General features: G+C 39.8%; 1 protein-coding gene across 1 annotated transcript in view; it reads left to right on the top strand.

Moving 5' to 3' along the window:
* The window catches only part of LOC129113112 (roundabout homolog 1-like), a 91,203-nt gene that overhangs the window by 15,576 nt on the left and 53,633 nt on the right, over positions 1–21,994 (top strand). Inside the window, 1 exon segment of the mRNA XM_054625257.1 lies at positions 19,534–19,860. Coding sequence (XP_054481232.1) covers positions 19,534–19,860 — 327 coding nt within the window.

Here is a 21,994-nt window from a genome sequence, read left to right as displayed (position 1 = left end):
GGGTTTGGAGGTAACAGCGAGGACTGGGAAGAATTAAGAGGGACAGAATTTTAACCTTGAATATTAATATTTTAAAGCAAAAAGGTAACCCCACCGTGTGCTGCAGCCCTGCAGCCAGCAGAGGGAGTGCTGACCTCCTTAGAAAACAGAAGATATATTTGAGGTCACACAGATATACTGTTGCTATTAACTGTAGGGTCAATCGCACCTTAATTCAAAATGTATTTAATTTAAGTAGAATTTCACTCAAGCTGTGTGATTATTACTTCAGCCTGTTTGATATCAAGACATACTATGTTAGGCATCACATTTCTAATGCACTTAAAATGCCATTTAATTTCCCAGCGGTGTGTTGAGAGGTCACAGGGTGAAAACCTCATCGATTTTTGTCATGGGAAGAAGAATCACAATACTGCTGCTGCCGGATGTGGATGGAGGCACATTTCACTGGCTCATTAGGAATACACTTTTTTTCATTTTTTTCCATGCTGCCTGAGCAGATCCCTTTAGGTTTTTAATAAGGACACAGTGAAAGTGCACGTCCCCCTGTCTTGATGGGAGGATAAAAAAAATACTATAAATCATTCATCAAGGTCAAATCATGCTCACTTTCAACTGTAGACACACTTTAAAATATTAAGAACACTCTTGGTTTGGGAATTCTGGCGTTCATAAAAAGGCTCTTCTTAGCATATAATGATGGACACTTAAAACAAAGCGTTTGATTTGTGCAGCCAATTGAATGTATGGTCTACTGCAGGCTGATGCCATTCACTGAGCTTGAAACAGCTTGACTTGTGAGAATTAATCATATTTTATTGGATATTAAAACTACTATAAAAACAAAACAAAAAAAACACCCAAATTCCGTGGGTTTGCAGTAACGTTGGTGTTTTCTAACATTTACCAGGCTGCTGTAGTCTGGATCTTTTTTTCTTTTTTTTTTTTTTTTTTTTTTTTAATAAGGGACGTGCTCAATGTAAGTGGAGCCTCGTGCTGTGAATGTGTCCTTCTGCGGTTAAATGCTGCCTGACTCGCTGGAATCTGCTCTGCATAACAGAGAAGCCTGTGACTGGTGAGAGAAACCAGAGCAGCGCCGGAGCGCAGAGACGCACGGGGCCCCTCGTCCAACCAGCGCCGGCCCCACGAAGCCGGGCGAAAACTGCACCTTTTGAACAACTGAAGTGTTCTGCAACTGGACGCCCTTTCACTCTTTTGGATTCTCGTTCTCCCATTCAGCCGCGCAAAGCTTCACCTGCAGTGGAACTAACGGCGGATCTGATCACAGATGAATTCCGCGAAGTTATCGGCATTTGGAAGCGAGGAGTTCGGAGGGGGGGATCCAAGTGGCGTTGAGGGGATTACTTCTCGAGTAACCCGCAACGATGCCTCCGACTGATCTGAACTTTGATTCAAAAAGAAATCCACTCCTCGGGGAGCAGTTCTGAACAGTGTTATCTGTACCACGGCGGAGTTCAGGGACGCTCCTCCACCCGGATCACCCACCATCGGCTCTGCGGTAGAAGTTGTGGCTTAGATGAAATAGACAACAAAGCGCATTCTAACTGGATTTACACCGTTTCCCAGCTGCTCTTGAATGATGCCTGCCTGTCTGACGGGGATTTACTGTCTACTGGCATTTCTACAGATTTGTTCAGGTACGAGTTATTGCCAAGATAGCCACCCTAATGTTTTCAGGATGGGACGTTTAGAAATAATAATAATAATAATAATAATCATGCATGTGTATAAATAGAAACACAATGAGTGATTTTAAATTGCGTCGGTGGGACAGAAGGTGAAGTGAGATGGAGTGATTTAGCATTTGCTAAGTCTGATCCCTCATAGCACCCTGCGGGTCTTTCTGTCACCTTTCCTCTGGGGCCAGCAGTCTCTGTCTGTGGCCCCTGACCCATGCTGCACGCTGCCTGCTTGCTGAAAATGACCCATTTATCTATTGAGCTCTGCTGCAGTCCAGAGAAACACAGCCTTTTACAAGCAGCTCTTATCACACCGGTGGAAATTAATTGCCACAGTAGGTGTCCAAAGAGCAAACAAATAGAGGTTTATGTGAGGGCAGGTTGTTTTATGTATATGATAAAAAAAAATGCATGTGAGGAGTCAAAGTAGGACATTGAAGGTTATCATCCTCAGTGCTCATTGAGTGCATATATTACATGTGCCGCAGGTTAACATGGGACAGATAGACTTAACTTGGAGAGTCCCTTTTGCACCAGTCAGACCAGCGAGGGTGTGTTTCTTTCAATGGATGGAAAACAGGCTCCATGCTCTGACTATGTAATGCATGCTAGATTGACTTCTAGATCATTCAGGGGGAAATATTTAAATACAGCATGTTGTTTTTTTGACAAAGAGAGATTCCCATGCACTCTGGTATTTTATTCATATTTGTAGTTCTTTTCTTTTAGTTACTTCATTTTGAGTATGCCAACTCCAACCCAGTATGACATGTATGTTGGGAAATCAGGCATTGTCAAACATTATCTTAAAAAAAACAAAACTTTGGATTATACATTTTGTGATATGTTTTTGTTGGATGGTCAAGGTTCACTCTGGGAAACTGAAGCCAAGTGTAACATTGCTATGCCACTAATATTGCAGGTGGAGTTTGGCAGCCACATCAGCAAAGAAAAGTTTTTGTTGGAGTGCTGACAACATACTTACTTTCCACAAGGCTTTATTGGCTCTAACACATTTTTCTTTAGCCACGATCACAGTTGATATTAGCCACCTTGCTACACTTGCAGTCGAGCAGCAGACCCCACAGGTTTATCCGTTTAAAGACCATCACCTCCTCCGCCTAAGGCACGCTAAGCAATCGTAAAAATAAATGAGCGCATCTCTTCCTGGAACTACAAGCAAGGCACATAAGAAATCACAAATATTTTTAGAAATTTCAAGAGTCCCTCTAATTCCTTACTGGCGCCAGCCTTGTTCACTCTGTAAGACAAAGACAGCTGTCATTGACATTAACAGTGGCCACAGACTGACAAAAGAACAACATATTTTCAGTGTTAAAACGGAGTAATGACTTCATTTAGTGCTGGACTTCCTTTTTTTGACAGTGCAGAGGCCGAGTTTTCCATGGTTTGGGCTCTTTTCAGAGCTGAAAATTGTTTTGCCTTCTTCTGAATACATGTGGGTTAAACTTTCTTGGGTGTGATTCCATTCTTTAAAGTCAACATATTATGAGTGTTATTCATGGAACATTTTCCAAACCATAGATAATGCTCCAAATGTCCCCCCTAGCTTGCGTGACCAGAAGCAGAAGCTGCAGTGTCAACATGTGGATATAATACAACCATTTCCCAACAGTTTGCTTAAATTGACTCAAAAAGGGAAACATACTAAGGCCTGCAAATCCACGCCAAAAGCATGGAAATGTGTATGACACCAATTTTCCAGCTTGTTGTCTTTAAATTTCCAAACTGACACACTTGCTTACCATGCAATCCTGAACATTTCAAGAACACTCAAGGAGATTTGTGCTGTTCAAGACATTTTGGGAAAGTTCTCTGATCCTTCAACATGACGTGAATATGTTAATTTGCACTGAAATGTACACCTGACACAAAGCCCAGCTACTAAAAGCATTTATTCAATGCATAAGGTGACCGTAAATGGGGCCATGTTTGAACCTGTGAATGTGTGTGTGTGTGTGTGTTTTTAACATCCCTATCCCACCATAGATTACAGGGAGTCTTATGCATTATATCTGGGATAGCTGCCAGGTTTACATGCCTGTCCTTGAAAATGATCCATGCGTAACTAATTGCAATCAGAATGATTACATATTTTTTTCCACCCTGCTTTTGTTTAATGTAACTCATCCACTTGTATGGGATCTTGACTGTAGTAAAAAGTTGTCCGTGACCTGTCGTCATCAAAAACATTGAGCTCTTAAAGCTGTACTGTTAAGTGACTTCACCGCACTTAGAACTAAGGGAAACCTGGAACTCCTGCGTGGAGTTTAATCCCTGCATAATAAATCTGCCGACGGTAATTGGATAATACATAATAATCTAAATGATGGCCATTAAAAGCATATGCTCGTGTCGAGATGGCTTTGTCCCTTTCATCCCGCAGATGTAAATTATGCATCCCCAGAGTGAGGCTGTTACTTGCTTCGCAATTCTACCTGCTTTGTTTGATGGTCTGTAAACACTGTCTAAAAAGGAACCATGGGAAAAAAAAATAAAAGAATGGCTCATCCTGTTATTCTTTGTTATGATGCTTGTCTCGACTGTGCTTCGAAACAGAAGACAGGATTTAAAAGCTCAGTTAACCCTCTCAGTTCCGCTGGCAGTAAAAGGATTAATATCTTCATAAAAAAAACATACCAGGTAAGCTAATAACTAGGCTAATTACTTTAGCAATAAGTGACCAAGGCCCCTCTGAGGCTAATTTTACCTTTTACAGACCCCATCGTCCATGTGTTATCGGTGAAGAAGTAAGTACAAGAGGGGCTCAGAGACCAGCAGAACACGGCCTAATTCCATCACTGGTGTGTGCAGCAGGCCCACAGGGAACCGTTTGATTGAGACATCTGGCTGGCTCCTGCTGGAGTTAGTTGCACACAGGTCAGAGTTCACATGTACCTACTCATGCTGCTTTGGCGACCGACACTCTCGGCTGCAAGAGGTTGACTGTTGTTGCGACCCCAAAATACCACACGGCACTTGTTACAGAGCGCCGGACTTTAAGCGATGATTGCTTGATTGGGGGAAGCCGGCCCGCTGTGTCGCCAGCTTCAGCTAACAAGCCTCCCCGTAGTCTTTGGGGTGGTGACAGTGATGAGCTGAGTCCGGGCTGCTAATGAGGACTTCTTCTTTGCCATGGATGATGGGGCTGATGGGACATCTTTGCACGCCGACAGGAATTCCTTTTGTTTGTTGGATGAAATTTTCAAATTCCTTCTTTTCTTCCTTGGAAATAATGCATCTCATAAGCTTCACTGGAGAACAAATTGGTTGGAGAGCATCTTCGTCAATGTTGTTTATTTCTTGGAACACGCCAACGTGAAGGATAAAAATTAGGAATAGAGTTTAAAGAAATGTATTCAGGGTGTGGCCCTTCTCTGCTTCACTCATACTGGATGAGAATATGCAGAAACTACTGTTTTTTTTTTAAAGAAAGGTACACTGGTTGTTAGTTTAGCATGTATTTTTTCATACTTTACTGCATTATGACCCTGGCTCTAAGGTTTTCAAGCAATTTGCATTTTTTTTCTCACCCATTCTTGGAATCCATCAAACCTGGATTTAGGTGTTTGCCTTGACTTTGAAAGCAGTTTCTGTGTTTCTATTTTTAAAGAGCTCAATGGGCCGAACACTTGTGAACCCTAAAAATGTATTATGTCTAAGGTGAAGTCATGCCAAAGGAACAGGTGTTTTTAAGGTCATCATTACCTGACAAATGCTCATGAGAACTTAGTCCCCCATGAACTGTTCTGATAGAGAAAAAAATCTCTCTTGTCTCTCTCAAACCCCAGCAGACGTTGCTGCGATTGTTTGCTTCTGACTGAATATGCATGAATGCATATGTAATGTTGTTAGCGTGAGCTTGTTTTTACTGTGTGTTTTCGGATTGTGTACTGAAAGCTGTGATTCACGATTTTCCTCCCTTGTTTACTCACTGGCTTTATGTGGTGCTGTGAGGCCGAGCGTGGTTGCCAACCCTGGGGAAAGGGAAGCTACTAAGAGCTTAAAAAGCGCCCGTGGGCCTGGAGTTCAGAGGTCATCACACCTTCTCACAGGCACACACATATATGTATACACTCCACCACACACACACTCACATTTCTTCATTTTGAGGAGGGTCGATAACTATCTGCCTGCCCCACAAAGGTAGCGAGTTCCTTGCCTGAAGGATCCTCCCACACCCAGACTACTGCCCTCAACCTTTTCTACTCATATCTGTAAAAATAGAATCACGGTACATTTGTTCATTCTGCCATTACTATTGCTTTCATCGACAAGCTCTTATTAAAGCACAATGTTTTTATAGGGTGCAACAACAAGCATGAGCTAAAAAAAAAATATAGAAATCACGTGATTTCTATTTTTTAGAGAACGACTCTACTTTAGTCATACATGTATAAAAGCATGAAGCTGAGCATAAACTAAAAGAAGAATATTAAACAAGAAGTCCCATGGTCACTGCCACCTCATTAATGTATTAAATCAAGCAGACAAAGTTTGTACTAACCAAATAAATTTGTCATTTAAGTACGTGTTATTAACGCTGATAAAATGTGGTTTTGTGCGCTGTGTCACGAATCTACTTAGTATTAGGGCCAGGCAAAGGGGGGAAATGAGATGAGGAAGATTTATTATTTATTTTTCATTTTGAGAATAGTGCCAAAATGTCGTGAATAAAGTTGAAATTTCAGTTTATGTGCTTACGGTAGTAGTTTAATTCACTATCAAAAGTTTGCTGTTCATTAATGCATTTTTTTCCTTTATTCTCAAAATGGTATTTTGACCTAATTTTTTTTACTTATCCCCAGCGTTTTGACTTTATTCTCACCATATCAACTTTATTCTTGAAATGGTATTTCAACTTTATTCTCAACAATTTGCCTTTATTAAAAAAAATGCGATGCCTGGCTCTAATACTTAAAGTTGGACCTTCATTTTTTCTCCTTTCATTTTCTTTCCTTATGCCTTTCCCTAATACTCTTTCATACAGATCACATCATACTTCTGTGAAAAACAAAATTAAGGTTGCAGACCAACACCACACATTACATAAACCTAATATGGACCTGATATGGCTCCACTAAATTATTTGTAAGCTTTAGTTTATTTATTAATTGTTTTGGCATCTATTGCTTCTCGCCGAAATGCGCTACTCTCAGTTCCTCACAATAAACTGTCCTTAATAGTGAACCAATAGCCATGCTCGTCTGGACGGACTAGCTTCTTAACTCAGAAATTCCTGTGGGTTTGTGGTTTTCTCCGTGCCGTTTGTACTCTTTTGACCTCTGTTATCTGTTCTGAGGTAAGCGTCTTACTTCTGTGATTAAATCTGCTTTTTAAAGTTTTGGGATTTTATATGTAGGCTTATTGTAAAGACATCCCACACCTGAAGTGCATTTAGGAATCAATCTTGTTTCCTAATCTGATAATCGAGATGGACAGAGGCTGGCACATTTTTTCTTTCTAACACAAATAGTTTCTCTAAAACAAATTGTTGTACATATGTGGCCTCATGCAACTTGTCTATCCGTGCTAGCAATGATTGAAGTGGTCCAGTGGATGCTTCGAGGGTAATGCTGTATTCCCTTAAGTATTTGTGGTTTGAGAGTAACTGGGAGAATTAATATTTTGAAAGGACAGCTTTAAAGGTCATAGTTATAGTGTAACCTCAGAGATGCTCTTCGAGGTTACATCTTCCCTCCAGTCAGGCGGCTAATAATCAATAAAATCAATATGCTCTCGGCGACTTGGCTTACAGAATCGATTAGCCAAGCAACTGGTGCGTTCAGTTCAATTGACCGTTCAAATAATTTATCTAGATTCCTTTTTTCACACATTCAACTGGTTTGGTATTATGACACGTCTTTGACATTTTTATATTATAATTTATTCTGACAGCCTTGATCAGAACACGTCTAAACCAAACCCAGTCCTTCACTTGGCTCATTAGATCCCAGTAAGAACCTCAGTGATGGCAAAGAGAGCGAGCCAGTATGAGCACGATGCCCTCAGGACTGACCTTGTTATTACAGGGTGAGGACCTACCTAATGTTACCTTCATTAACCAGAGTTTGACGTTGGAATGTCTCTCAAAGCATCTTGAGCATTTTGACTTACAGTCTCATTAGCTAGTGTGAGAGCCAGTGGGAGATATTTGAATTATGTAGGAATGGCATGATGTTGCACACTGAATGTAGTTTTAAAGGGAAATATTGGTCAAGACAGATTCCTGTATTCGTTGTATCAGCTGGGTTCATTCTTTGTGTCTAAAGCCAATTTCTTCATTCAGCATGATGAACTGAAGATATAATAGAATCATGTAAAGTAGAGATTTTTGTTTGGATTGTTTGATAAATTATTTATTTTATTGTAATAACTGCATTTTTTTTTTATATCCCACGCTTTTGTGATTGCATTTCACCTCTTATAATGTTATTACTTTTCCATCCTACTTTTGATGATAAAAAGACAAGTTCACAAGAACAATTTAATCTTTAATTTTAGCCCCACAGTCATCAAGATCCTACACATTTTCAATCTGCTAATTTAACTTGAATCTAGACTCGACTTTTTTTATTCCAAAAAATAAAGCGGCTTGAATCCAGGCTGTGTTCGCTTACATTCTATTACTCCCAATTGCATGATGGGTTACATTGTAAGCTGGTGTAGTTCTATTGCAAGTCCATATTACTAGGGGTTGCAGGCTGGCACAATTGCCAATGACATCATGTTATATTTTTAGATGTCTCAGGTTAATGAGGGAGTAAGAAGGAAAAAAAGTGTGGACAGGGATAGTGTCAAGGTGTTAGGAAGAGGAAAGACATCTGCAGTCTTTGGTGGCTATGTGATGAAATACAGTAATTAACTCATGTTCAGAGCATGTATGTATGGACACGGAGATAAAAGGAAATTCCAGACAGCCATTAATCTCAAAGGCATTTTGTTGCCTGTGATTTTCCACTGCAATAAGAACTACTTCCAATCAACCAAATAACCTGCACAGTTCTGCTCACTTCAAACAGCGGCTTTATTGTGACTTGATAGATTGGTATCAAATGTGGACTGTAGCCAGATTTTTAAAGCTGTGTTGGTTTGGCAGTGAGAGGTATAACAAATTGTTGAATTCAGCTTGTTTTCACAAATCATTGCAATTACATTTAACAGTTGAGTGGACCCTCTCTTCAACCATCAGATTATTACAATTTGTGCCAAGATTTTCAGATTGCAAGCTCTGTTTTGCACTCTTAAAGACATTTATTAGAGCACAATAAGTTTACCTCAGAAACACCTCATGTACCCTCAAACTTCACAAAACATAACACACCAAGCTGGAAAGCTGGGCTTTAAACGTATCCCTCACGTCAACAAGCGAACCCCAGCCAACAGCATAATCAACAGCACCACCACGAATGGAGCCAAATGAAAAGCTGTTCATACAGATAAATTCTCAAATTACTGCCAGATGAGCTGTTTTAATCACCTTTTAAAAAAATCTGCTGGAAAGGCTTAAAGGAGTTTAAGCTTTTATACCGTTTCATAGAGAAAGGGATTGAAGTCTGTGCACTTCATTCCTTCATAGCAAGACGAAGTGAAAAGCAATTTGTCCAGACACAGTTAAAATTATTTTTTTGCCCAGTCGAAGTGATTGACACAAGCAGGTTTGCTGTGAAAAGAGAGGTCAGTATATTATGGATTTCCTAGAACCGCTTCTCTTCCACGCTGAACTCTGACTTCTCGGCTGCTCCCCCTGCCGAGCTTTATTGCCACTCCCTGCAGGTAGTGATGATAGACTAGTGTCTGGAAAATATATACTACATACTTTATATGAATAATGTTTCCTCTTATAGACAGCGTTCATACTTGAAGATGATCTTAATCCTTAGTGAATGATATCCGAATCGTCAATTTGAGACATGAATCTTTGGAATGGGTTTAATCAAGAGGTATACTTTGTGGGTACTGAGTGCTGCATGTGCAGGGAGAGCTAATGTTTAAAATGAAGACTGTATTTCCAAAAAGGTAGCAATGTGGCAGCAGCAGCAGCAGCAGCAGCAGCAGCAGCAGCTGTGTTTTGATAAGATTTGCATTCGTCTCCTTGGCTTGACTGCCGCTTGTGTGTCAGACACCCGTTGCTGTTTTTTAAAACAGTTGGACTGCTGCCTCAGGATTGGAAAACCATTTTGAGAAACAACAAAACATATCTGAGTCTTCTTTATTTGTAAGCAATGTCAGGTTAGTGTGTTTATTTGTGTAAAATTCCACACATAAATCTTCATACTGCGATTTTTTGTGATCTATTTCTGGTTGACACATTTCATTTCTTAGTTTTTTGATCCCAAATCCTGATTGTAAGGGAACACAGTTAGACAACAAAAGAATATGTCGGTCAGACTGTCCACATCACATAATATTTACCCTGCATACATTCTTTGTGCATAGATGTTCCCAAGACGCGCACACAAGTTAAAAAGGTGGCAGGCAGCTCAGATAGCTGGATTGTGGTATTCATATAACTGCATTTTTTAATCAGAAAGAGGAACCAAAGATGCATTTTAAATGAATTGTTGACATTTTTGGAGAAATGTAGTTTACTCACTCCTTTCTATAATTTTTGGGCAGAGGACATATGCTAAGCTATGCTAATTGTCCACAGGCTCATAGCTTTACACTTCATAGTGATTGGTATCAATCTTCTCATTTAACTCTCGGCAAGAAAGTCAAACTATTCCATGCAAGTCGGTTTTAGATTTAATTCAACTAGAAAGATAAATGATTGGCCGGTCTGCGTTTCGGGGGCGTGTCTTAGCGAATGGTCAATGAACATTGCCATCAAATTTTGAAGGAACCTACACAGCACTAACCTAGAGTCTCCTGTGGCTGAATGCACCCTCTTAATTATATTCTCTTTAACTATTATGCAAATCATATGATTCTTTTAAATGTCAGTGCAGTCCAAAAACATCCAGGGTTGTGGCCAATCATTCTGCCTCTTCATTAAAGAGACAGGCATCTAGAGTCAGAAGAGCGGCTTAGTTGCAAATCCGAGCTGTTTTTGATTTTTTTCTGCCTATCTTAGTATTGGGATATTGTTTAATACAGTACACGTATTTGTCTGTTCGCATGCAGACATTCATGAAGTGGGACTTTGGTAACCAGAAGAAGTCCTGTGAGAGGGCCTCGGTTTTTTTTTTTTTTTGTGCTCAGGGCAAAGTCTATCTCCCTTCACAGTGTGACAGTCTGGGCTGCCACGACCAGGGGCGCAATTAAGACCGAAAAATAAATGTAGGTCATGCAGACATGCACTTGTGACATGCAATGACGCAGCATGAAGCTAATGCAATATTAATGTATTAACTCAGTTAGTGTTGCAAAAAACGTTTAAAATGACAGTTTTATAAGTTATAAGCCTCCAGGGAGATGAAGGAAACATGATTAAGTACAGATGGTCAAACACACATTATGCGGTCTGTTTAACCGATTATATTAAATACTGTAGACTATAATGTAACTTTAAAGTAATGCAAAAAAAAAGGCAACGGTATTAAGTCAAACATAGTTTTATTTTTCTTTAATAACAACAAACTACACCTTTGCCACTTCTAAGTCTGTCTTTATTCATGGGAAGTTTGACTTTCAAGCTCTGCCCGAGCGATAATCAATGGCCTATACAGCCTCTTTACTTTCCACTGAACATTTAATGGAGTGAGGATAAGCCTCTCAGATGGGCTGCTGGCCTTTCCAGACACTTCTCCTGCTCCTGAGGTGTTTCTCATCACAAACACAAGAGGTATGCTCAGCTCAACTGTTGCTATATCAAAGCAATGTACACTATATAAAAAGCAAAACATGTAGAGAATGCTGAACATTTTGACACAATTAGTGATACCACTGGGAACATGTTGTGTGCTTTTCACCAGCAAGTTGGTTTAATGGCATGTTTGAGCAAATCAGAACATTTCAATGAACCGCATCAACAAAATATTATTGGATTCTTTCACACTGCATGAATACAAAGTGAAAAATGCAGTTTGATTTTGGTTTTTGTAAAAACAAACCGAGACCACAGCGTGTGCGTCATTGACAGCCTGATGGATTTATTCTCCAGTTAAAGTGTCCTGGTGACCTAGTTGGCTCAGATGTTTATCATGTACCAGCAATGTTCTGGTTTGAATCTGCCCTGGGGGAATTCAGTGCTTGTTACCTTCCCAGCCAGCATTTAACAGCCAACAAACCAAAGTAGATTTTCTTTTCACAAGATTACATTACTGCACAGTAAAAAAACAAACAGAAGGAAAACAATTAGGTGACCAACTTCATGAAATGATATAGTGAACATTAATATTTGCACACAATTCTCAAAGAAGGAGCTTTATAAAGTAGTTTATTGTAAACGATTAATCAATGATTCAATCGATAGATAGATAATTGTCAACAATTTTGATGATGTATTACTCTTCTGAATCTTTTTTTGTATTGTTTAGGGAAAACCGTTAAACAATTACTGTTTAGGCTTTTCAAAATGTGAGGAAGTAATACAAGTTATCTAAAGACATTCATCTGGGCTGTGGGAAACTCTAATGGCCATTTTTTAACTATTTTCTAGACGTAACGATTAAGGGATTCATCGTAAAAAACTGATTGATTGCTATTGAAAATAACCGTTAGTTGCATTAATTATTTCAAAATCTTTCCCTTCATCTTTTAATTTGAATTCTTAGGCTGCTCGTGTGTTAGGCTTAAAAGCGTATTCCTGGTGCATTGTCACTCAGTTCGTATCTTCCCCTGAACATCAGGGTGCTGCAGTTTGGAGGTGTTATCATGTCCATGACCTTGACTCTCCTCTCTGCAGACTGCGTCATTCTGCATTGTGTTTTTATGAGTGCCAGAAAAAAGAGCCTCGTAGTATTGTAATTAAAAATGTTCATAACTTCCATGTGATTAAAATCACCTTTACAAATGCAATTTAAGAAGATCAAATGTTTCAGCCCAATGTAGGAGAGAGTGTGGTTGCAGATACCTTTTCCTCGCCACACACCGACATAGAAGCACACTCACATTCCTTCCTTTACATACTTGAGTGAATGACAGTGTTCAACTGTTCCACTTAATTGTAGTTTATACAGCTTGAGAAAGAATGTCTGGCATTTATTGGTTGCCTATGATTTACTTTACAAATGAATGAGTGTGTGTGTGTCTAGGTTTGGAATTTGTCTCTCCAAGGGATTGTTTTTTTTTTCAATGAGTCCATTTTATTTTCTTTGTTAAAGGAATAACCCAATGTCAGGGAAAATAAACTTGTTCCCTTTCATGGCGAGAGTTAAATGAGAAGATGGTTATCACTCTCTCTTTACGATATAAATGAAGCAAAAACCAGCAGACAAGTATCTTAGCTTAGCATAAAGACTGGAAAAGGGGAAACCGCTACCATGGCTCTGTCAAAAAGGTTGAGCAAAAATCTCTCACCATTAGTCCATACAAAAACCGACTTGCGTATAAATAACAAGTCGTTGTTTTATGGGGGGGTTATGTGCTGGACTATTTCTTGTGCACCGCTAAGCTAAACTAACTGTCTCCCGGCTAAAGCTTTGTATATAACATACATGAGACATGAGAGTCCCAAATTGTTGAACTATTTCTTTTAATGTAGCAATATAAAACATAAGCTGTTTATGAAGCTTTTTACTCAAATGTTTAGTGGCATGATATGTTTTTCATTAAAAACACTGTTAAATGGTGATTAGCACCAAACAGTAGACTATCTATGCTTAACCTTCGTAACAACAAAAGCATTTGTGCAGTTTTTCTCTTTTGATCTGTGTACTGGTTTTATTCTTTTTCCTATGAAGTAGTTTAATTGCAAGCTGGTTAATATGAATATTCACAGCCAACATTTTATACCGATCATTAATCTGAGTAGCAAGGAGCATTGTGCTGAGACAGCAAACCCCACTTAATATACACATGCACGGACATTAAATCTCAGTGAAGTCAACTACATGAAATACCACATAATGAGGTGGTTGGCGTGGTGGAGGGAGCCTCTGCAGCAAACAGGTTTGAGCATAATCATAGGAGAACAGTGATAAGTTTAATGTTATAATGTATGTGCTGTACACCTGCATGAATAGGATTAGACGGTACCACAGTACTCTGCCTAAACTAACACTATGCTTCATTTGTTAAAGTTAGCAGGAGCAGGTATGAGCCTTATATGCTAATTATTTCTAGTTCATTTTGCTTAAATGTGGAGAACATTGTTTTGTTAGCATGTGGATGGTTTTTAAAAATAAGTATAACTTTGGTCTCATCTTTTGTACTTTTTTTTTGTGAGTGTAGCCTTTTAATATAGACTCTGCTAAGTGTTTTAAAACAGGTATCTGGTCTCCCTTGATGTAGCGCCAAATCCACATTAGTCAGAACTTGGCCTTAGAAGGGAGGATTTGTTGGATGTTTTGCTGACATTTCTGTTTAATCAGATGTGCTTAAAATACCAAAGGTGGTACAAAGATGCGCAGTGATGCGCAACTCTTGCATAATATAACCCACTTGTCATACTAATACTTTGCTGCTGCGAGTTAAGTGTCACAGAGTCAGAAGGCTGTCTAGTCTGGGTCTGTGAAGTGTATTTTTGGATGGAAATGCTGACAACATTCAGTTATTATTAAGACACATGGTTCATTCTGCAACATGAAATCCTACTCAACCCACTTTTATTGTGTAATTGTTTACTCGCATGGTATGTCAGGACAAATGTGGAGAAGCGCCAACATCTGTCAATCTGTCAACACTTGCTGGCCATTCTAATTCCAAATGACATAATTGATTTTTGACTGCTAACTCAACAAAATACAACTTTGGTAGTTTACTTAGTTCAGTTGAGGATTTCACTGCGGCACTCTTTGGCGCTATGGTGGTCTTTTGTTCCTCTGTGTTACTTGTCAGGTCTGTCTCTCGAATGCTCTGTAAGACTCTAAATCTTAGTTTTGGTCTTGTCTAGATATCTTCCTTGTTCATCTGGCCTTGGATCGTTGTCTGTTCGAACATGTGGTGTCATTTGACTTACAAGAGTACTGCTTTGAACTCGGAAGCTTCTGGAAACCTCTGTCTCGCCATTAAAAGTGTGGGCTGATCCGCGATCTAGCCGGGCGGATCAAAAAACAGAAAACTAAATTACTTTTACAGACTGAAACAAAAGGGATTTCCTTAACAAGACGTAGCTGTTCCCCTTACTGCACACCCTTAAGCCTCCCAACAAAATCGGCCTGTGCCTGACTGCTACTGTTCCTCGGCGGCACTCGAGCACAGGTAATCCCACACTACCTCAGGTGGAGATTTGCCATTTCCACCACTGTGGCTCTGGTAGGCTTTCAGAGTCACTGAGCAGGCTGGTTGTGTCACACAGATGTCAGCAGCACCAAAGGGTGGCAGTTCACAGCATTCTGCATTAATAAATGTCACTCACCTCTTCTCTTTGACTTATTTATTTGGGAAAACCATCCGCAGTCACTTGTGCAAATTCTTCAAGAAGTGAATTTGGAATTTTTTTGCGTCCGAGTGTGAAAACTAGTCTCCAAGTGATGCTTCAGCAATGTGTATATCTGTGTGTGTGTGTGTCCATGTGTCTGTCTGTCTGTCTGTCTGTCTGAAGTGTTACACCTTTAGAATGGATCATTGTTCATACTGAGCTGACAGCTAGTGTGACCTCAGTGCACCAAGCTAATTTTGATTGTGCTATTTGATGTTTTCTCTGTATATTTCTTTGGTTTGGTACCAAACAGTCATGGTAGCCTCCTTTCATGCACTCTAAACACATACAGTACTGTACTGTAAATGACACTGGAGTCGGTCAATCCAAGACCACCAACGTTGCCCTAAATTACACTCATTTGTCACATTCAGTTATTAGAATCTCAGCTTGCATGATTTGTTGTTTCAAATCCCCTACCTTACCCTTTTATCACCTCTACTCTTCCTCCTTTCCGCTTCTAATTTATCCCCTCATGCCTTCATTTATAACTCATATTCAATAAATACAAAATACCTAGCCTGATATTCCAGCACACAATGGCTCTCTATGTTCTTTGCACATTTTAGTTCATTCTCGAGAGAGATTTACAGTAGTGGGGAAAAAAACAGACTTTGTACCCACCTCCTTTCTCACAGACTGAGACAAAACGACACAGACATGCTCCTTTCTCTTTCATGGTTGTTGCTCTTCATTTCACTTCTCTCTCTAGATCTTCACAAGACAATATAACTGCCTGTGGGATGACTGACAGAAAAAGACATATTTGTAAGGGCACAGGTGCTACAAATGACCTTTGGTGTCTACGTATGTACTCCATTGTGCATCTGTGTGCCTGTTTTTGCATACTGATTGTGTGCTGGCTGCTGGCCCTTTGCAGATAAAGCCTGTCTTCCGGGGGCCCACTTGTGGCGGGCTGATATTGCCTTTCTGTAATGCCAGGGAGCTTAGGGAGCTGCATGGACCCTTAGGCATCGGCCCAACACAATTAGGAAATGTAGGCAGCATGTGTGAGAGAAGGCCACCATGTTTGTATTGTTCCGTTATGGGTTTAAATGTTAAGACTGTGCGTAAAATTTTGCTGGAATTAAATGTTTACCCCCATCTTCGCTCAAAGCTACATGGGTGGTCTTTACATATTGCTTTTAATGTGGTTTAAGATTTTTTTCCAGTCATTTTTTAATTGATTCAGAAATGTATCTGCAGCCAATGTGACTTCTTCATTCAGGCAACATCTTGGCAGCACAGTCTTAGTCCTGGTCTTACAGTGAGAACATGTCTTTGTGCTGTTGAAAAAATCGCTCACTAAATTTACTTTATAGATCACAGAACTGAAAGAAATCCTGTAATTGTCGGTCTGTTGGTCTACCAATTGTGTGCAGATATCAATACTGAGAGGATGAATCCTAAAAAAACTTCAGTGATCCCCTGTTAACATACATTACGTTCATTTTTGCTGACAGAATGACTCACATTTTGACACAACCAATACTATTATCTTAGCAGAGCTTCAAGCTTCATTATGCACTGTGACATGGGAATGTATGAATCTACACTGCGGTACCGATACGTCAATACTCGTAAGCAACTAATTTGTTATCGATGCCTTTAAAAATAATACTGATATTTATATGATATATGATGATAAATTACTCAAATACAAACGTGTGTGGCTGCATCAACGCCTTTTCGCTTCTTTTGTATGTTTGTTCCAAAACAGCCCTGACAAGTTGAGAGAATGAAAGAAAGAAAGTGTTGTGTGGTGCTCCTATTCACCTCTAGATAAAAATACAGCCAGATTTGTGATGAATGTGCCACACACAGCAACACGAGATACCTTTTTTAAAACAACACAAACACAAATGTTAAAAGGATGCCTTATATTTAATTATAATATTTCTGTAGGACACTTAGTGGCACAAACATTTACATTTGACTTATATTTGCTTTTGAAATGAATGTTTTATTGATGGCTGGTGTGTGTCATGTTAATTGCCTGTGAGTGTAATGATTTTCTTTTTTCTTTAAAAAAAAAAAAGGCATCTGTATCGTTAAAATTGTAACAAATATCGTAACGGTATAGTATCTAAATAAAAAGGTCTGGTCTCGCTAATCCCTACTGTGCCAGGGCAAATAAGGGTCCTGCTGGGGCTTTTTCTTTTTAGGTGTTAATGAGGAGCATTTTATAGAGGGTAATTACCTACCTGTCCAATTCAACTTTTTGACAGTTTTTGCATTAATCAGCATGTAGCCTTTTTGGTAGATCCACCACTCAGAAAAGCAGACTTAAGGAAGAAAATGGAAAGAAAGAAAAAAAACCCGTTATAGTCAGGCAGTGGGAGGGCTTAATTTAGCAGTCCACGTCCATTCAGTCTGACTGCTACCAGCCAGGTAAAATGGAGCTTTTGAATGCAAAACATTAAAATGTCAATGCCTTTCAGTTTTTAATGATAAGCTTGCACACTTGTCAAATGCAATTCATGACCTTTCTGTGTAAGTGAGGGCCGTGCACTTGACCTCTTAAATACTTTCAGATTTTCCTTAATACGATTTTGGAAAAGACAGTAAATTTAGATTCGCGCAAACACACCAAAACGTCTATCACACTACGCAGTGGACCAAATTCTCACCCATTTCACAATGAAGGAGGTGTTATCTATCTGAGTAAACACTTCTGTCTGTGTGGGATTTATTGGTTGCAGCGGGAGTGCAGGAGCTCATCACTGTCTTGCACGGTGGTGATTATCTGCTTTACAGGACCATTGGCACATTAAAGCGTGACCTGCTGAAGGCTGTGTAAGCTAGTGTTTGCAGGGGCATGAAAGAAGTGTTCCCACAGCAATAAAACAAGTAAACAGTGGTTGCATGATTGACATTAATGCCGCATTTCTGTCATCTCCTCCGTCTCTTTCTCTCTCTGTTGGGTTAACAGTTTTTAGCAAAAATTGCTTCTGCATTTCAGTTTAGAATTAAAGGCGATTTTTAGATTTGATCTAGATTCTGAAGAAAATAATGACTCCTGTAGCATTTTTGTAGAATCCAAACCAGATTCTCCAGCATTCACAGAATACTGAAGGGGAAAATAAGGGAGAGAAATGACTGAGGGTGTGTGTTCGGACGTGGTTGAAGCTGGCTCTACTGTGTTGGGGGGGTTGGAAAAAAAGATGGAAGGAATTTAAGATGTGCAGAGGCATTGGAGTTGTGTACCTGGATCTCATTAGGGAGGTTTGCTTTGTCCTCTGCCTCACAGGGACTCATTGTTGCACAGTTTCTTTGACAAGACCAGCATGATTGACATCTCAACAGTGTATCAGGGATTAGAGGTGATTTTGTAGTTGTTAGTGTGAGAATGGTTGGTGGTATTGATTCGTATTTCTATGGTCGGTTTAACCATTTCAGAGGCTGTAGTGAAATTGGCTCCAAATGGTGAACACAAAGAATAAATAAATGTGTACTCCATTAGGGTGGAGGACAGAGAGTGATGGCTCCTGTTGAGGATGGGTATCCTTTCACTTTTGCTCAGAATACCGGAACTGGCAAATTACACAGCTAAACACATAATTAGATTTTCCACCATATTTATTTCCCTTGTCAATAATAAAGTGTACTGTGAAAACAGTCATAATACAGTTGGGGACTTATGCATTTCCTGTATTGTTATCTATAGCAGCACAAGTTTATAACACGTTTAAAACTACTGAATATTTAAATTGGTGAAATGAACACAGACATCGTCTATAGTAATGTGTCGGTGGAGCAACAGATAACACCATAATCCCATTATAAAATTCAGCCTTGAAGCTTGTCTCTAAAACTGCATATAAACACTTCTTTGCAAAAACATGTTTTAAGGCGAAACATGTTTTGAAAGATATTACTTCCTGAGGATTCCACGTCAGCATTGTTTTTTTTAATTTACAATGCCTCATGGGGTTCCAACTGCGGAAAGAAAAGCCAAACATTTTATGAGCGACACGCGATTGTGTGGTAATTATTTTGTCAAACTGGATTATTGTTAATATGAGGCACTTGCAAAGCAATAATATTGTTCCTGGTCTAATTCCTTTAGAGCTGCTGCTGTTTTGATTAATACTTCTCTTCATTGCGTGAAAGGATTATATGATACATTTTACGATGCCTTTTTGTGGTGTTTTTTGTTTTCAATTGACCCTATACACTAAGTCCCATGTACCGCAGTATACATACAGCAATACAGCAGTAAAGTCCATACCAGGAACTCATTCTCCTTTTTGCTTATGTCACCTTTGCACCCTTCTTTCTCTCCAGGGTCTCGTCTCCGCCAGGAAGACTTCCCTCCCCGCATTGTGGAGCACCCCTCTGACCTCATTGTGTCTAAAGGGGAACCAGCCACTCTCAACTGTAAGGCCGAGGGCCGTCCAACCCCAACGGTGGAATGGTACAAAGACGGGGAGCGCGTCGAGACCGACCGCGACAACCCCCGCTCCCACCGTATGCTGCTGCCCAGCGGGTCCCTCTTCTTCCTACGTATCATCCACGGCCGACGGAGCAAGCCCGATGATGGCAGCTACGTGTGCGTGGCCCGGAACTATCTGGGCCAGGCGATCAGTCACAATGCATCCCTGGAAGTAGCCAGTAAGTTCTGTTAACCCTGTGTGTTGGTGTTAATATGTTATAGTGCTTATAGCTCTGATGATTCTGTTTTCAAAATGATGCAACACACATATGCACATTATTTCAGCAGGGCGTGATCATCTGCAAATACAGCTAAAATATAAATGGCCACAGTCAAACATTGGAATGGAAAGGGTACCAGAATGCTATGTCTTTGAGCGAGAATATCCAATAAGATATCTCTAATACCCAGGCATAAGATGCAGCTATACAGATAATAATTGCCTCAGCTCTTTTAATCATTTTAATTGATTTCTCAATCTGTCAATGTGCATGATGGCAGTGGTGATTGTACTATCCATCTTCAAAGAAAGTAAGCAGTTATTTTGAATATTTCCTCAGAATAACCTTTAGATAATCTCCAGTCAAGTCCTGAAGAAATAAAAAATGTGTAGGTGGAAATACTTTCATAAAGTAAATCACATTTTTTGTTATATTTACTTTGCACTGAGTGTCTTCTTACTTTCACTCAACCCATTGCATTGATTAATAAGGCAAAAAAGATGGAAATCTAAAAGCCTGTTTACTTTTGTTACTTTCATTCCAATCTGGGTCATTTTTATGGTTAAGGGACAGGTGGGAGATCACTATGCGACCCACCTGTCAGACAGGCAGCAGCTGTTTGTCTGCTTTAGTCCACAGGTTCAAACAAGTGCTCAGTGTGTAACAGGTGACAGTGTCAACTCGCTGAATCGCAGAGCTGCAAGTATCAAGTGTGTGGTGTTGCCAGTTAATCAGCCTTTCACTGCAGTATGTCTGAGGCTGGAATCTGTCAGGTTGCATTCAGCAGCCAAACATATATATATATATATATATATATATATATATATATATATATATATATATGTTCTTTGGAGTGCTGGAATGAAGCTTAGGTTGAAGCGAAGAGAGGGCAGAGGGCAAAAGGGTCAAGGTTTCCGACCATCAGAACAGGGTAAATACAGATGGTCTGTGAATCCCATGGGACACAAGTCCAAAACCCTGGAATCTAGTGAACACCATGAGTAAAGACTGCACTAAAAGAAGGATGTGTTTGTAACAAGGGTTAACAACCACAGCCATGCCCTCACAAACTGCATAGCTCCCAGTCTTTTACCGTCCATCCCCTGCTCTCGACAGGCTCGGCCTCCAGTGCAGATAATAAACCTAAAGGTTTTAGAATAATAATACCCCTCTAGTATCCGTTTCACCTTTTGAATAATAATGAAAGCGATGGTCAAACATATCACGGAAATGCTAGATCAGCACTCTTACCCTGAAAAGCTCAGCCCTCTAGGGTTTAGTGTTTATTACTTTAGTTCACTAAATTTACTGTCAGTTTTTAAGGTCGAGAGAGGGGGAACACAGAGAGGACTTGTTGAAGCTGCCTGGATGAGTTATGTCTCCCCGTTTCATCCTTCAGAGGTCACGCAGATTCATGGGTCACCCTGGGGCTGGATAGGAAAACAAAACCCCCTTTGGCAAAATGCTGCTGAGTTAGGGAGTTTATAAGAGACACTCTGTCCATAGACCTTGTTAATAGTATAGTTGTTCATTTTGTGTAGAGTTTTTAGTTGCTTAGGCTCAAAATATGCATGTGCTGGTTGCTCTTTTTTGTGAAGCACAGTGGGGTGATGTTTTGCACACACACACAAAGTATCATCATGTCTCACTTGTTATGTTTGTCGCTCAAAATCACTCCGGCAATAATTCTGTGATGACACTCACACAGAGCAGAATCCTGGAATGTAATCTTCTTCTTCTTCTTCTTCTTCTTCTTCTTCTTCTTTTCATTCTTCTTATTATATTATAAAGGCTAAAAGGAAGCTCATTTTCTTAACATTCACTTTTAAACTGACTCCAAAAAACACTGGATGTGAACTCCTCCTGCTTCATGGTATACCAGCAATAGTGAACACAACAGCTGTGAGCGGCTCTCTAGTGGGTTCAGCCCTTCTGTGTCTTCACATGTTGAATGTACACCAGTGTGTGACTGCTCTTCACGAACACAGATGGTCGGGTATTTGTCAGTGTAACTGGCTTATCTGATATTCTCCGGTCTACTGAAAACTGGGAGTTGATTAAACTAATCTAAATAAACTAAACAAACTACACT

This window comes from Anoplopoma fimbria, chromosome 24 (genome assembly GCF_027596085.1).
Source record: "Anoplopoma fimbria isolate UVic2021 breed Golden Eagle Sablefish chromosome 24, Afim_UVic_2022, whole genome shotgun sequence".
Classification (NCBI taxonomy): Eukaryota; Metazoa; Chordata; class Actinopteri; order Perciformes; family Anoplopomatidae; genus Anoplopoma; species Anoplopoma fimbria.
This window is presented reverse-complemented; position numbering and strand designations above follow the sequence as displayed.